Below are 18,520 nucleotides of genomic sequence, written 5' to 3'. Positions count from 1 at the left end.
ATTTGCTCACTCACACTTTTTTCCATGTGCAAATGTCTCCCAGTATAAATTCCACAAAAATCCTTTTCGGCGATAATGGCACAATGTGGAAACTGAGAACTAGGGTGGTAGTGTGAAATAAATGGAAAATACCAAGCTATGCAAGAGAAATCACAACACAAATATTCGTTATCCCCACTCAGGCGTATGACACCAAACCCCTAAATTGATATACCCCCCCCCCCCCCACACACACACACACATAGCATTTGGAAAATCTGGAAATATAAGAAAAAAAGGAAATCAGTAAAATTCATTGAAAGACTCCTCCAAGGGAGAGTGAGAGCCAATACAAAAATCCATACGATAAACATTCGTCTGTGGCACCCATAAAATAGCTATATCTCATCTGCTCTCAGTCTCCCATTGTGCGGGCCATTGAGTAAATAAAAAGCTTTTGTGCTCAAACCTCTGAAAATCAATAAAAAAATCAAAGTTATAACGAGAGAGAGTGCGCGAGAGCGTTGTGCGCAATTTCATTTTCTGCAATAATGGCGTATATGGAATAGAATGGAACGTTGAAACACAGTGGTGATGTTGGTGTCTCATGCAAAAAGATTTGGTATACGAAACTCTCTTTCTCTGTGAGTGAGACACCATAAGAAATAAGCTTTGAAGAGGCCATCAAGAAGAGCAGCTATTTACTTGCCATAGCTGCAGTTGCTGTATGACGCGCAAAAAAATCTCAGACAACCAATGAAAAATTTAGTCAAGGCAACTTGATTTTATAAGCTTTATACACACACATACACTTACACAAGCACACCACCATACCTCCTTCCCTAAGCAAAGTACACATATAACAAGTTAACCAAATAATGAAATGGTTCATGTCATGGTGGAGCTCTGTAATAAAACTACCTTTCATATAATCAACCCCATTACCGGGTACTCGCACTCTCAGCCTCCTCCCCCCTTTATCGTTACAAACAATTTTCGTAATTCCTTAGATTTACAAAATGGCATCAAATAATGGAGCAAAACAAAAAAAAAAAAACCAACAGCGCAATCAATAAAGAAGCGAGACAGCAATATAACAAACGTATAGCCATGGAAATTGTAAAAAAGCACAATCAGAGAAATGCCATTAAAAAGATAAAATCTGGGTGTCAGCAAGACAAAGCAGCAAAAATAAAACAGGAAACATTGCAAAAATGAAATTAGTACCTATCTACTTTAAAAATATATTCAAATGATCGTTATGAAATATAAATTCTTGAATAGGGGCAATTACTTGTAACTTTTTTTGTATTATTTTCTTTATAATATTTTAGTTAGTTTAATTCCATTCTTAAGAATCCCTGTTTAATTGTACCCATCCTGTATCAAAATTGAAGAATATTTACTTTTTCATTTTCTTCTCCTTCACAAGCGTTAGAATGAATCACAGAATGGAATCAAAATCAGCGCATTTATTTCTTCCAAACATTTTTATCGTTTCGGTCTTCGATTTTGTTTATGGCTGTTTTGTTTACATTCATTGAGAAAGCTACACACACACACAGCCTCATACATATGTACAAGAGCATACACAAGATTCAACGCCATAACGGAAAAGGAAATGAAAATAATGGGCAAAACACAAAACGGTAGAAAAACAAGTAAACATTGTGTTAAGTTTTGACGGAAGTTTTTGTTTGATCCACGAAAATGCTACAAAATATCTAAAATTGTATATTCTAGTAGATGTGGTTAGGTTGTGTCTAGAAGCTTCAATGACACCGTTCGATGACACCGTTAAATGCGTTGTGTCCCAAACCTGGCATGTTAAAAAATACAAAAAAAAAAAAAATCTAAACTGCCAAATTAAAGTCCTTTCTGTAGAAAATGGTGGCTAGGATGGCTATGGTCTTCAATTAATTTAAATCGGTAGAAACCCTAAGGGTGCTATGTCAGAAAATGACAAAAATTTATGAATATATTAAGCATTGAGAACTCCAATTGACAAATTACATTCATTTGGATTGGAAAAAAATACAGAATACATAAAAAAATGTTGAATAGTATCGAAATACAAAAACCTAGACTTTCAAGGGAAAAATTTTGAATGGAGTTTCTTTTTTAAATTTTAAGATTATATTCGTCTCAAAATTGTGGTACCGGACCTAATTCAAAACCTGAATCGACTTAAAGTTAATTTGTTGCATATTGTGTTTGGAAAAATGAACAAGAAGTTTTACTTTTCGATTTTCCAATAAATTTATTAAAATCATTTCGACAAAGTACGAACATGTCTCTTTGCATAGCCGCTAACAACATTTCTTCAAAATATTTTATTTCAAAACTTTAAGTAAAACCCACAAACATTTTGGCACTTTCTATGTCTTTAAAAATATAAAACATTGATTTCCAAAAATCCCAGTTTCTTTTAAATACACATCGATACTTTTTCCAAAACACAGACACATTTAAAGGATTTCCGTTTATTTTTACTCATTCCTCTAAAACTTGAGTATATTTCCGGGTTTGTTAATACAAGTCATACATATCATGGTGCCGTTACTAACTCTACAACACTTTGCTCCAAACCAAAGATATCTAGATAGGGCAGCAGACAACATGCCATACCGAGACATTCACACATAGCCATTCCGCAGTGGCAGAACTAAACCAGATCACCCTGAACAATTTGAATCCATGCTTTAAACTAAACAGATTTCAATGATTTTTAGCCATGATACAGATTTTCTTTATGTATTCGGCTACTTCGGTTTGTGTGTGTATTACTCGCAGTTTTCATTTTTTCTTCAACTACTCTTTCCCTGTATGGACGTTCTTCGTTCCGCAAAAGGAAATCTCAAGAAATGTTTTATATAAAAAGACAAAACACAACAGTATGTGCATGTATATATGCGTGTGTATCTGTACTATATAATACACATAGTAGTATATAGATAACAACAATCGTAAAATAACGTCAAAAAGGAACAAATCTGTAAGAAATATAAAAATAAACAACAGCGACAACAAAACGACTCGAAACTGAAATCATTGGTTTGGAATTTTAACTACTTTCTCCAAACTCATACCCCCACCGCCATGCACATACAGACAAATACATACACCCTTTCAAAACAAAACATTCACTTCTATACTATACTCTACGCTCTGAGTATTCTCCTATACTCTTTATGTCACTGTACGTACGCACGCAGCACATCTGAGGAACAAAGTTGAATTGAGTACATAATGATATTGCAGGGACGTGATTGTTAAAACATTCGACCATTGGGATGTGCTTTGATTCCTTCAACAACAGATTTTTACCCTCAACCTAAACGTGAAATGGATTCATTCGTAGAATATCCCTCCCTCCCCCCTACAGAGTTGGTTCTTTAGTGATGGCGGTTGCTTTTATTATCCTTGCAGTAGTGTAGTGAGCTAGCTCCATCGCATAACTGAGAGTTGGAGGATTTGTGTTAATTTGGGTGGCTCTGAGTAAGAAAGGGTAATCGTGACGTTTTACTTGTTCCTTTGCAATTACACAATGTTGTGAGTCTGTAGCGAATGCGAGTAGATAGTCATCCACATAAAAGAAGCAAAAAAAAACCATTAAAAGCTTCAAAGGGGAAAAGTGTAATAAAACGCACTATACACAGAGAAAATGTAGTGAAAACTTAGGGTATAACGTAAATGTTTAGGAAAATTTAAAATAGCATAGTAATTCTGACGTTTGATAGGAAGGACTTTCAATATTAAACCAACATTTCCTTCTCGATTTTCAATTCAACAGATGTCTGTATCGATTTAAAAGTTTTTCGCATTCCGACATTTATTTGAGTATTGTTAAGAGATGGGCTGTGATTATTACTTTTCCAATAACGTTCACTCGGCCAAAAAGTTACTGAGAGTGAATAAGGCTTAGACCCATCTCTAAGGTGAAGGTTACTAAAAGTTAATATCAATCGAACTGCCATTGATCTCAAATACAATTTTAAGTGTGATCACTGCCCTTTCCTCGTGTTAGAATTGTTTAGTATACATATACATATTTTAGCAATAAGCCCGGAAAGTCTTATTTGGTTCTACTGTCATTGTTGAGTTATCCATCACTGTTTTCTTCTAACAGATATTTCTGCGTTCCCTGTGATGAAAAATTAATGTTCTTTAGAAGCTTTTTTGTGTTTGATTTCTCAAGTTGTCTTTGTCCTAGTGCTTCGCGGTATAAAAGTTTCTACCGGGAAGTTAACCACAGTTTTATTACTTGTTTGCCTGTGTCCTATATTCATAGAATTAGTCAAAGACTGGAAATATTTCTTTCATTACACTCTTGTACAACATTCTTTTCTGTGGTATGGATACACACTAGTTGTTGTCTATCATGGAAACCCTGGTCTACTTCATGTATGACTGACTGAAAGGATTCCTATCCCGGCAATGATTGCTTGCTTTTCCTGTTCAGTTGTCTTGTCTTGTTAGTCAACGACATTAAGTCTCTGGTTTCTAAGCACGTCCATATGCTAACGGCCCAAATAACGTCACGTAGCATCGCACAGATTATATGAAGAAATTCTAACTACCCGCACACTGCTCCAGCACTGCACCCCCCTAATCGACACATGTACAATATTTTTCCATTTCATTTCTGTTTTTTAACTTAAAGCAAAGTTTACTTCTTTTTTTATTTATAGCATCCTTTTGGCTAAGGTAGAGTTGTTCGTTTTCCTTTTGTTTCTCATTCTCCTGGATAGTACTTTTGCATCACTCCGACTTTCCCCAAGGCGTTGCCCTGATACGGACGCCATGATTTTTGGCATATTTCAATGTTTTTATATTTGAAATGTTTTCCTTGACTTGATGTTTACTTCATGCTGTACTCTTTTTTAAGTTTATTTATGTTAAGATTTGCTTTCTTTGAAACATTTATAATATTTTCTTTTTATTATGCTTGGCAAAGATTGCTGTAGATAGTGGATCGAAACAGGGGGGAATGCAATGTTTGTTTTATCGATTATGTTTTACTTTTATTCTTTTATATTTTTGGGGTTCTTTATCTTTGAGAATGGGATTTCTTGTGTTGTCTTTAAGCGTTGCGATTTATTGTTAATCTATTTGAGCGTGATGAAGTGAAATTTTAAGTAGCTTCGAACTTAACTACAATGAATCAATATTTAAAACTTTATTTCCTTCTCTAATAAAGCTATTTTGTCGGTCTTCAACGGCCAGAATAAAGGAATGTTCGATGGATTAAATTATAATTATATTACAACTGGCTGGTTGATCGACTTTCTATAGTCAAGTTAAAATATCTTTCTGAACCGTTTAGAAAAGAAAAGAGACAAATGTAGGATAGTTATCTTTTAAAATGTACTTCCTTATGGCTCCAGGATGAATAAATTAATGAAAAAAACTATATAAAAAATTCACTCTAAAATCCAACAATTGCTCCTTATAGAACATGTAGCTTCAATTTACATATTCTGCTCTTAACTTTGATGTTAAAACAAGTCTTTAAATTCAAAATTGAATGACGTACACAGTTTTCTGTCTGGTACTGCTGCAAATCTGTAAAATATTGGACAACAAATTTCAAGGCAAAAAAGAAGAAGAAAAAAATACATAAAATTTAAGACAACAAAAATCAACCACAGAAACCGCACAAATATTCCTCTTCTAACCACAAAATAAAAGTCTGATGAACTTAAATGGAAATAAATTTTATACCATAAGAAAAGGAACAAAAATACACAGTTTAAAGAGCAGACTACGATGTACATATTTGTAAGATTGGGGGTGGTTTGGTAACGTGGGTGAACCCAAACCATGTGACTTTAATTTGAGATAACCTAAAAGGAAATTGAAGCTAAATGCTTTACGCAGAGAACTGTAGACAAGAGCATATATTTTGGCAAATCATTCGTGTGTTACACCGAAATCGCAGTCTTTAAAAGTGTGGAAACATCGAACTTGAAAAATTTAGTTGCATCCAAAGTTGTTTACCCCCTAATTTAAGCTTTTGAAAACAAGTAAAATGAAGTTAAAATACTTATCGATGAATAATAAATATAAAGAAGGATCAACATGAAAAATGTCTCGCAAGTTCGGTAAGAGCTTTTAAGTCCAAAGGAGCTGTTTCCATCTGACATCAATATCAACCTTTGCTAGAAAATATCTACGTTACTTACCGAAATGAAACTGGCCACTTTTTGAATTTCGGTTATAAGACTGTACAAATTGCTCTTCAAGAGGAAGTGTTGTGAACTAGATCGTTATACAGATCTATTAAATTGTTATTTTTAAACATGGTACAATTAATACCTTATCTTCGGGAGCCATATCTCAAATCTTCTAAGCAACGCATTTGTAGTTAATCTTGATGTCGTAAAATCTCATATTGTGTTAGTATTTTGGTTTTCAAGACAACTATTAAAAAACGTAATATTAGTGGATTTAGCTGAAGGCAATTATTTTCAAAAAAGGCTACATAATTTTCGTCTATTTGAAAATAGTCTATAGGGTATACCAAAGTTTTGTTCGGCTTATATCACTTTGAACCGAAATTTCGATACATTAAATGTTTTAAAGGTTAATTCAAATTAAAAACTCTAATAGAATAAATGAAAATATAAGTCAACCAAATCTTAGAACACCATTTTTACTTATTCTTGGTTCGTTGGAATCATTTTGATTATTTTTATTTCCTATATTGCGATTTGTATTTAAAATAAAAATACAAACCTGAGATTTATTTCGTTACCATCTCCTCTTACTCCCTTCTGCTTTTAACAATAATTTCCATTTGAAATTTTCAAGATTTCGTATAGCAATTTAATTAATAAATGAAATTATATTCACCATCTACATTTGATTGCTAACATTTTTTCCGTTGGTTATTTATTCTTGCAGGTGAAAAACCCCACAAGTGCCAAGTGTGCGGCAAGGCATTCAGTCAGAGTTCCAACCTCATCACCCATTCACGCAAACACACCGGCTATAAACCATTCTCGTGTAAACTCTGCCACAAATCATTTCAACGTAAAGTAGATTTGCGACGTCACAAAGAAACACAACACACAAATTTAGGTCCACTGCTAGAGCGTAACATGGGCAAGGTGGATTTTTTGGCAGCAGCCTCAGCAGCAGCGGCGGCAGCAGCCGCTCAAAATGGGCAAAATGAAAATGGTTTATTACCGAATGGCAGCAGTAGTGGGTCGAGTCATGTTGGCAGTTTGTCATCACCCCAATCGGCGGTGGGGCAAACGCAACATCATGGTCCAACGGCGAATGCAGCCCTAAATGCCCAGCTAACCGCTATGAATTGCCAAAAGGTATCATTGTTGGTATAACATCAACAACAACAACATCAACAGCATCACGAACAACAAAGTCAACATTGTCAACTGATGTCGCAAATGCAACAAACCTCACATTCACAGCAGAATCACAAGTCCCACCCCTCTCAGTCGTATCACGGAACCCACATGGCCCATGCCATTCATACCAATCATGCCCAGACGCATGTGCATCATACTCAATTATCAGTAAGCAGGCCAGAACAACGAACATGTGCAATATTAAATACCACAGTTGTAGAAAAATCACAAAATTTTAATTTATTTATTGCCTAAAATTAAGAAAATAAAAACCAAAAGATTTGCTGAATTATTTTTTTTTATTTATTTGTTATTCACAAATAAACATTGTTAAACATATTTCCAATACATAAATTATGTTATATTTATTTTGTGTGAAATGAAAATACTGAAAATAGAAAGCTCCCTTGTTGCCAAAAATTGATTTTTTATTAAATGCAGAAAACTGAAATTGAAAAATACTAAATGTTTAATTTCCATGTAAATTTAAAACCAAATTCAGAATATGTATAAAATAGCATAAATGTACATTATATGAAAATCCACTATTAAATTATTTTAACATAAATGTAAACTAAATAAAAAATTCCAATACTTTATAAGGACGATTACGTAAATGTTGTACATTTTTGAGATTAAAATTTTAATGTAATTAAAAACAAATAATCAAAAATTCATTACTACTACTAGAGCTGTATAAAATATTCGATTATATCATACGTGTGTAAGTAAAAGCTTTTAAATCTTAAATGAACAAAATCTTTAGAATTTAATTTTAGCTAGTTATGAGCAAATGAATTCAATTTTACTTATTTAGTTTATATTGTTTATTTTATTTTTTTGTTACTTTTGATATTATTATTAGTGTGCAGGAGTAATGAAATAACATTTACCAACAATCATTCCAAAGAAGTTTTCTAGATGTAATAAATTAATTTTCTCCAATTTTTATTACTGTAGGATGTAAGTAAAATAATATTGTAATATTTAATTTTTTGAATGTTACTATAATTTGAAACTAAGAAAATACAAATTTTTATGTTGAAAATGATGTCAGCGAACAAATGAAAATAAATTCAATTTATTGATAAAATACAAATATTTTCCATTTTAGTTATATTTCGGTTTAATTAACCACAAAATTGGGTGAATAGGGGACAGGGGAAAATAGACGTTTATTGCTATCGTTCCCAATTATTGCTACAAGACATTTCTCTTTAAAAAGAGAAATGAAAAAAGGAGCAGCTGAAATATCCTCCCTCATTTGAAAAAAAAATTTAAATTTAAAAAACATAACAAAACAAGTAAGCAAAGGCTACAGTCGAGCGGGGTCGACCGTTGAATACCCTACAACACTATAATCAACGATGCAGTTTATATAGGCGAGATACTCGAAAGAATTTCACAAAATGTTGTGACAAATAATAAAAGAAAACCATCAGGTTTCGAATAATAGCAACTTAATCTAATTTGCTCATTTCCAATTTATTGGTAGATGTTGCACGTAAATGGTCTTCCTAGATCTGGAACCAATATCTCCCAAAGACCTATGATCTCTCGGAAGTGGCAAAAGTTTAACATTTATTATTGGTTTTTGACTGAAACGCATCTATATGAGATACAGACATTTAACTATATTCTTCAACGAAATCAGCGTTAACGAAATAGTCAGAAGTGCGCCTTTCCTGTATTTGTGAATTCTCCAAAAAGCCACTGGAATCGACATTTTCGTATTTTGTCTACAAAAGTTGGCAAGCTCCTTCACACATTTAATATTTTTTGATGGCCATCCAAAACTGCTTGGCTTTTGCAATGTCCGGTAACCCCCATTCAAATGTGCGTGAGGACCGGGCGATAATTACGACCTGCTGACAATTTTGCAGTTTCGGTCCATTTCAACCCCTAAATATAAGGCGATCATCTCCAAAAAGAGTATGCTTCTATTCTGACCCTCATCTTATCCCCATGCAAAATTTCGTAAGGATCGGGCCATAAATGCGATCTGTATATGATATCCTGATATCTTAACTACTTAGTTTTGTTAGCTGTAGAAATATTACCAAAAGTTTAATTCAAAATGAAAATATGCCAAAAATATGACAAAATTGAAAAATTATGAGAAAAACTTACAAAATCAATATTTTCGTCTTTAGAGAGATATTTTTATGCAATTTTTTAGACGTTTTTTCTTTCCTGCCAAGAGGCCATTCTGAATTAATGAGAACTGTCGAAATCAGTTCAGCCGTTCTCGAAATATATGAGATTTTTCAAGCAAATCTTCTTTGATAGACGATTTGTTGGATCTTAACATCAATGTAAAGATCAGAAGTAACCTTGTCATGTCCTTGTGATTTCGCCGGGATTTAAAATATTCGCGGTTTAATGAAAAATTTTGAATTTTTTCAACAAAAAATATATGGTATATTTTATCAGCAAATTTTTCAGTTTTTAGTCCATTTCAACCCCTAAATATTATGCAATCCTCTCCAAAAGAAATAGGGTTCTATTCTGACCTTAACCCCACCTACATTTTAAATTTCGTGAAGATCGGGCCATAAGTGCGACCTGTAGAGTGATTACAAATTAACATGGACAGAGGGACGGACGGACATACATAGCTAGATCGACTCAGCTCGGCGAGATAGGAAGATCCATATATACTTTCCTATGTGGGAAATCAATATTTCGTGGTGTTACATAATTTTTGGCCTAATCAAACTTATAATACCCCCAACACATAGTGTTGTAGGGTATAAAAAAACATAACTCGGAACATCGTGTGGTACAGTTTTCTGGATGCTATACGAATAGGTGGACCTGTACATCCTATTGCAAATTAGAAAATTTTGTCAACAAAAAGGAGGTAATAGAACTCCAAATACCTAATTTGAAACAATTCGGCGAAATGTGTGACACAAATCATTAAAAAATTCAATATCTAGGGGAACAGTTTTATGGGGACTATACCAATACTTGGACGTATATGGACAGTTCGCCGAAAATATGTTTCCTACATACAGTTAATACGAACTGTGAATTAGCAAGTTAAAAATTATCAGTCGTGTTTGACGACGGATGTACAGGGTTGCCCATATCTGGCAACGCCATAACTTTTGACAGAGATGTCACATCGCTTAATGACATACCGCGTTTGAAGCGTCAGTCCAAGCAGATTTTTACCATTAACCAATACACGCCACGCGAAATAGTTGAAATTTACATTCAACAGAAGAAATCAATTGTGTGCTTTTAAAACATTAAAAAATGTGAGAAGTGCTCCTTCTAAGAACACCATTTAGCGATTATACGAAAAAATTTCGACTGGTAAGGCTCTTTTTGTAATCCGAAGAGGCCATATAAAAGTCAACCAAGGCGATCGGCCGAGAATATCGCTGCCGTACGAGCCAGTGTTGAGAGGTTCCCAAGATCATCCCAAAAACGCCGTTCTCAGCAGTTGGGCATGGCTCGGTCCACTATACAACGGATTATTCGCATTGATTTGCATTTGTTCCCGTACAAAATTCAATTGACGCAAAGAATGTTGCCTGTGGACAAGCCTCGTCGATTGGAATGGGCCCAAAGAGTCATGGGTCCGTCGAATATGGGCAACCCTGTATACGCTCAGCCAAGCGTTATGAGTGTTCAAACTTTAGAACTACACTAGAAGGAGTGGGAAGAAGATCTCCGGCGAGAGATATTTATAGAAAATCATCGGTGATTTGTTTCGCAAGTTATGACAGATATACAGGGTGATTTAAAAAAACTGCAACAAAGTCAAAGAAAGGAGATATCTGGTCGAGAGATATTTATAGAAAATCATCGCTGATTTGTTTCGCAAGTTATGACAGATATACAGGGTGAGATAAAAAAATGCAACAAGTCAAACGCCATAATTTTTACACTTTTTTTAAATTTTATTGCATGAAAGCAAAAAATGTCGGAAATAGCATTTGTTCGAATTGGTCACGAATTACGGCCTTCAAACGGCCAATGAAACCGTCACACGCTGCCCGAATGTTGCTATGCGGTATTTTGGCCCATTCCCGGCGAAGCGCTTGCTTGAGGTGATCGACACCTTGGTATATTTTGTGGTCATTGTGTGGTGGAAATAAAGTAAGGAACTTCATTTTGCAACCATTCTTGGGTGGCGCGGACTAAGTGCAATGGTGCTGAGTCCTGTTGGAATGTTCAAACGTCAACGGCCAAAATGTTTGCGTGCCGAAGGCTTCAATACAACCTTCAGAATATTTTCGCGATAATTTTCGGCATTTATTCTGATGCGGAGAGCGACTATCGGCTGTTATGGAGGTCCACATCATTACCATGGTCGGCTCTTGAGTCCTGGTGGCCAACCGAAGGTGCACATTTTCAGCTGACCTCTTTGGCAAGTAAACACGATCTTTTTGTTTGTTGGACAACGAATGTTTTCTTGTTGGAGAAAACCAAATTCGGCAGTTCACCACTTTCGGCCATATTTCGAACCATTTCTGCTGATGTTTCTGTTTTTTCCGTCTACTTCCTTGACGTCGGGCTACGCTACCAGTATCACGGTAACGAGCGATGGTACGAGACACAATAGATTTATTCACATTTAAATACTGAAGTGCTCTAAGGATAGCCACTTGTGGTTTTCCAGCCAAATATAAATAAATCACACTATCACGCTTCAATTCCATCACTAATAACTTTTTTTCTGGAAAATTCTCACCAAAATGCTTTTGTACACTTGTAAACAATATAACGAGCTGTCAGTGGAATTATTTTAACAGCTGTCGGACGAGTGAATTAGAAATGACAGCAGTCTGAAGTTGGTTGCCGTTTTTTCATCTCACACTGTAAATATCGAAAATTGTTACTCCCTGTGATGGAGGTGTCAGAAGGGGTAAGCCGATATATCCCATCTTCACACGAGATATTTCGTTAGTAAGTATATTGGAATGTGTGAAAATGAAATAGAATCGAATGCTGAGCGTTTTGTTATTCCAAATGTTGGTACCTTTATGGGGGAGGTACCCCATTTTCACGACATAGGGTAAGGGTGCCTAAGTTCGGCATGTCCCAGTAGTCGGCACTTTTTATTTTTAAGTCCAAATAAATGAAACTATTATAACTAAATGTATTTTGTTTACTTCAAATATATTGTCAGCTATCTTTGTGCACAATTTCGCTAAGAAAAGATGAATTATTCTAATAAAAATTAAATTTTTGTCTGTGAAGGTCCTCAACAATTCATATTCTTAAGAAAAGTACAATAAAGACGTCGAATCAGTTTAACTAAACAAAAATATTATATTTTAATGAATTAATTTATTATTATTATTAATTGTTCTTACAAAAAAATTTGTATGCCGACTATTGGAAAATACCATACCGACAATTGGCAAGTGGTACCGACTACTGGCAAAAAAACATTGTTTTAATAAAACTACAAATTTATGAAATTTAATAAAAAGTTATTAAAACTTTATTTATTATTGCAAAAACTATACAATATTTCGAATCTGAATAAATTAACTTTGTAATAATTGAAATGTTCCACTCAGAATGGTGAGCGATTAATAACGCGAAAATCCTAAAAGTGCCGACTACTGGTACACTTACCCTATCTTGAGTTGATAGAAGTATTGGAATGTGGTCTCATTTTATGAGAGATGGAATTGTTCAAAATTTTGACACCATGTATGGGAGGTACACTGAAAGAAAAAGCTTCATACCATAAATGAAATCCTACGTTCCGTCAATGAAATTTGTTATTGATTTTGAACCAACGTAGAGGTTCATCGGAATTAAAAAATATTGCGATGTGTAAAATTTGAAGACACTCGAACTCTTATTTCACATTTTATAAGAGTTATAATTATTCAAATTTGTGTCCCTTTGTGGGGGAGGTACTTGATGGAGTGAGTCGATATTGTAAAATTTGAAGACAATCGGACTCTTATTTCACATTTTGTGGGAGTTATGATGTAGGTCCACGTTTTCATATAGCCCTCATATAACGGTACCTCCCGATATTCGGTATTTTAATAATTTTAGCGACATTATTCACTGGAATTGTTTCAAATTTGGCATTTGAAGTTCAAAATGGATACTACCGCCTAAGACAGAAAACTGTCTATGCAAGTCCAAGTCTTCGTATAGGCACCTGCCGATATTCGGTATTTTGATGATTTTAGCGACATTATTCACAGGAATTGTTTCAAATTACGTATTAGAGTTCATGATGGGTACTACTGTCTGTCACAGAAAATTGTCTATGCAGGTCCAGGTATTGTACCTAAACAATACCCACCGAAATTGTTTGGGATGTCGTATTTGAAGTTCGAATTGGATGCTACAGCCTGTGACAGAAAATTGTCTATGCAGGAAAATTGTCTTCGATATAACGGTACCTCCCTATATACGATATTTTCGTTCCAAATGGTGGAGGGTATTCAAAGTTCGGCCGGCCGAACTTACTGCTTTTTAACTTGTTCATTTTTGCACCTGGCTTATCACCGACAGAAATATTGGGATTTGCAAAGTTTTTAAAAAATGTTATGATCCTTTCTCTTTATATGAGGTAAATTATTTATTTATTTATTTTTTTCTTTTTTTTTTGGTAAAGTTGAACTTTTGTTGGGGAGGTACCAGGAAGGAGTGAGCCGATATTGCCCATCTCCGAACTCCATATAAGTTTGACAATAATATTACGATGTAACAACTTTGAATCAAATCGGATACTCCCTTCGAGAGTTATCCTGCGCACCAGCCAGCTAGACAGACAGACGAACGGACATCGCTAGATCGTCTCCAAATGTCCTGAAACGGATTTGGTCCAAAGAAACCTAATTCCAAACAACGCCTGAGCCCACTCAAAAAAAAAAGAACATATGTCGAGCAAAGCTCTTTAATGTTGTCGAAATTTTGTGTTGCCAAATGCAATCAAGAGGTTAAAAACACCTGAAACAGGGGCACCAAAAAGTGTGTCGTTTTTTTTTTTTCTTGTAGACGTACTTGTTTAGAACCCTGAACACCAAATAAGGAGCAGTTCTGCAGGAAATATATTCGATATATCCCATTAAAAATAATAATTTAGTAAACAAATCTTTAATAAATTAGGATAATAATAATTGTTTGGTAAACCAATTTTAAAATCTACTTAAAACCTTTGCAAACCAACAATTGCTGGGATTGAATTTTGTTTAAGAAATCACCAGGCCGTCGCCTTCATATTAAAACATTTAATAATGTTTTAAATAACTTTCCTAGAAATCTTCCTCAATTTAACCTTTTAAGAACTCGAGTATCAAACACACCCAACAAACAACTAAACAACGTCATTATTCGTTTGATCAAACTCAATCATTTGAGTCCCTGTGGAAGTTCAATCTAAAGTAGCGTTTAACGACAGCTCAGCGTTCATTGCCCTTTACTGATTGTATGTTTATTGCATGATCGATTGGTAGACATCCATAAAATTGATTTGAATAGCTTTTAAGTTTTTCACTATTAGCTGTTGTCTTAGTCGTCATTTTAGTGCATTTCTCCCACAGCAAATGCAGAGGCCATGGTACCGGATGTTGCTGATTTCTTACTAATATTGTTGAAGTGTGCAGTGGCTTGCTATTGTTACTCGCACAGTTATTGATCAATTTATAGCAAGATTGATTTCTGAGCGCCCACAACAGCAGCATATGCAGCAGACATCAATGTAAGAATTGGGATTGCTTTTTCTGATGTGACTGCTTTCATTTGATTGCCTTTGGCGGCTTTCTTTTGACAATTAAAAAAAAATGCCGGATATTATCGATCATTTAGCAAATTATTATTTTACTCTTGGTATTGTGGTTAGTTTTTAAGTTTTTTTTTTTTCACTGCAACAACAGTTGTAAATTGGTTATTTTACTAAAATCGTTGGACGTGGTATTGATACTCGAATGGTAAGTCATAGGAAAAAAATTAGAAAAGACAAATATGAAATTTAAACGATTGCACAAATATTGTACTCTAGAACAGATTTTAATGACTAATGGTGAGAAGTTGTGAAGGTAACATTCTAGAAGCAAGCATGTCTGTCCGTCCGTCAGTCGATTGTTATCACGCAATTGTTCATAGAATTGTTTTAAGTTTAAAGTAAAGACGTGTATCGGTGTTAATGCTAGTATCAGATATGAATGATATGTAACTGTTGGTATCAGAGTTCGGAATTAAGTGATTCATATTTTCTTGATTTCACACTTTTTTCAGAACCGTTACATGTCTGGCGACAAAATTGTAGGTGAAGCACCGAAAATAACAAAACATCCGTATGATTCGCTTACTGTTCGTTGGCATGCTAATGCAGTGCAAACAATGAAGATCATGCTTACCACTGTCTTACTTTTGTTCAATACGTAAATTATTCTTAAATATCGCTGGTTGATCCGATGAAAGTCACGAAAAAGTATTGCATTGCATTTACTGTCCGATCGAGATGAAATTTTGCACAGATCATTCGTTTGGACGAAGTAAGAGAGAACGCTAATGAAATTAATGATAATCGGTCTGAAATATAGCTCTTTATATACTTTTGTCCGGCTTCAATTTGATTGTGCACTAAAGTATTACTCCAATAGGAATAGATTTCGACACTTGGGACCGCATTTAGCCTAGAAGTAACTTTTTGATTCAGATATAGCTGTTGTTCCCATTAGGTTCATTCAAAACATTCAGATAAGTCTATATGTTCGCTCCAACACAATTATATTGGTCTGTTAGAAATAATGAATTGATTCAACGAGATTCTCTAAATGGAACTAATTTAGTTAGACCAGAGATAGCTAAAAAAATAATCTTTTGCATTTTCATTGGATTTAACTTGAAAATGGAAAGGGTGTAAAGAAATGTAATTTAAAAAATACTTCACGCAAAAAATTAGAAAATTGGCAAAATTTCTTTTTTCCACATCATTTTGTGTCACAAAGTTATTTGTTGAATTTTATTTTTACTAACATATTTTCCCATTTGCTATACGATATGGATACCTTATTTTGACTTATCCATATTTAATAGAGTTCAAAAAAAAAAAAGAAGAGCTTTTCGCAAAACTGCCTCAATTTTTCAATTTGCTTAAAATGTTGTTTCATTGAAGGTCTTAAAATAAGTTCATAAAATTGGTGTTGGCATGGTATAATTTCTTTTCACATTGGAGTTTTCGACGCCATGGAGTATGTCCTTCTTCTTTCGTATTCATATGAATGTATAACGAGACACTTCAATATGTAAACCGCACAACTACCAACCCTTTTTATTATCACCTTTAGTCTCTTGGCAATTGTTGTTTTAGCCATTGACAGTTCTGTGGCAATTACTAAACGATATTAATTTCGAACTTCTCTTTTTTAAATTATTAATTTTCAAATTGAATTTAGTATTGATCGAAAAGAGCAATAGACCACTGCGATAAAGACTGGAATATTTTTTCTTTAAGAAATAAAGTTAACAATTTTAAATTTGAAGATCGAATAAGACAATTTTAAAAGTATCAGTCGGTATTGCCGGCAGTATCCGTTATGATTATTCAAATATTTGCTCTTTTAAAGCGGAAGTTCCGAAGAAGTGTGTCAATATTGTCCATTTCATATCTGACATAAATTATTCCAAATCTGATATAAATATTTCAAGGTGCCAGATTTATATCAGCTATTTCATTCACATATTATAGAATATATGATTATTTCACTTTATCTACTGTTAAAAATATTGGGATGAGCAAAATTTAAAGAAAATCGAATATCTATTCCCATTTTATTCGAATAATTATTAATCAAAATTTTGGAAATTTAAATTCCATACTCACCTCATATCACAGGTTGAGAGCAATATATATAGAGATATACCAAGACTTGTGTCGCAAGTTATGAGAGATATATGAGTGCAAATGCAATGCAATTTGAAGAGAATCGGATGCTTATTTCACATTTTATGAGGGTTATATTTATTCAAAAGTTCGTCCCTTTGTGGAGGAGGTATCAGAAGGAGTTGTCCCATATATTCTTTTATACCCTCCACCATACTATGGAGGGTATATTAATTTTGTCATTCCGTTTGTAACTCCTCGAAATACTCATGTCAGACCCAACAAAGTATATATATTCTTGATCAGCGTAAAATTCTAAGACGATTTAGCCACGTCCGTCTGTATGTCTGTTGTAATCACGCTATCTTTCGAAAAAATTGAGATAGAAGGCTAAAATTTTGCACACATGTTTATTTTGTCAGTAGGCAGGTTAAGTTCGTAAATGGGCCACGTTATCATATAGCCCCATGTAACGGCACCTCCCGATATTCGGTATTTTTATGATTTTAGCTACATTATAAACATATTTTTCTTCAAGTTTCGCATTTAAATATTGTAATAACTTATGGCAAAAGTTGCCTATGCAGGTCCACGTCGTCGTATAGGCATTCTGTATTTTTAAGATTTTAACAGGATTTTTAACTGATTTCATTTTCTTTTTTTTTTGAAAATTGCCAAATTTGTACCAAATGAAGGATATTAAAAGTTCGGTCAGGCCGAGCTTACAGCTTTTTTACTTGTTCACAGTTGATCTTGTGTTTGTAGAAATAGTGAGATATTTCTAGTTTGAAAATGAGCGGATGGTCTTTTCGCATTTTATGACCACTATGGTTATTCAAAAATTTGACCGTTTGTGAGGGATCTACCAGAAGGAGTGGATCGAATATGCTTTTTCATAACAGATCTTGTGTTATTTAACATTTTATAAGAGCTATAATTATTCCAAATTTTGAATTTTTGTGGGAGGTACCAGAAGGAGTGGGTCGATATCTACCATCTTTACAAGAGATCTTGTGTTGGTAGAAATATTCAGATGTGCCGAGTTTGAAAGAAATCGGATGCTTATTTATTGTATGAGCGTTTCGATTATTAAAAATGTTGACGCTTTGTGGGACTTCAGAAGGAGTAGGCCGATATATCCGATATTCAAATTAGATCTTGAGGTAATACAAATATTGAAATATGTGAAATTTGATAAGAATCCCATGCTTATTTTGTATTTTATGAGAGACATAATTATTCAACATTTTATGGGATGGGCCGAGTGCTTGATGGAGTGGGCCGAGTGCTTATTTTCGCACCTGACCTAGGACTGACAGAAAAATTGAGATTGGCAAAGTTTGCACCA

At 34.1% G+C, this 18,520-nt stretch overlaps 1 protein-coding gene across 1 annotated transcript in view; it reads left to right on the top strand.

Annotated features, from left to right (window-relative positions):
• The window catches only part of LOC101892562 (zinc finger protein sens), a 31,567-nt gene extending 23,126 nt beyond the window's left edge, over positions 1-8,441 (top strand). The window contains exon 5 of the mRNA XM_005183821.4: positions 6,886-8,441. Coding sequence (XP_005183878.1) covers positions 6,886-7,325 — 440 coding nt within the window. The 3' untranslated portion in view covers positions 7,326-8,441. The remainder of the gene's footprint in view (positions 1-6,885) is intronic.
• The last annotated feature ends 10,079 nt before the right edge of the window (positions 8,442-18,520 follow it).

The sequence above is a fragment of the Musca domestica genome, unplaced genomic scaffold (assembly GCF_030504385.1).
Source record: "Musca domestica strain aabys unplaced genomic scaffold, Musca_domestica.polishedcontigs.V.1.1 5, whole genome shotgun sequence".
NCBI lineage: Eukaryota > Metazoa > Arthropoda > Insecta > Diptera > Muscidae > Musca > Musca domestica.
Note: the sequence above shows the minus strand (reverse complement) of the source record. Positions and strands in the feature narration are given on the sequence as shown.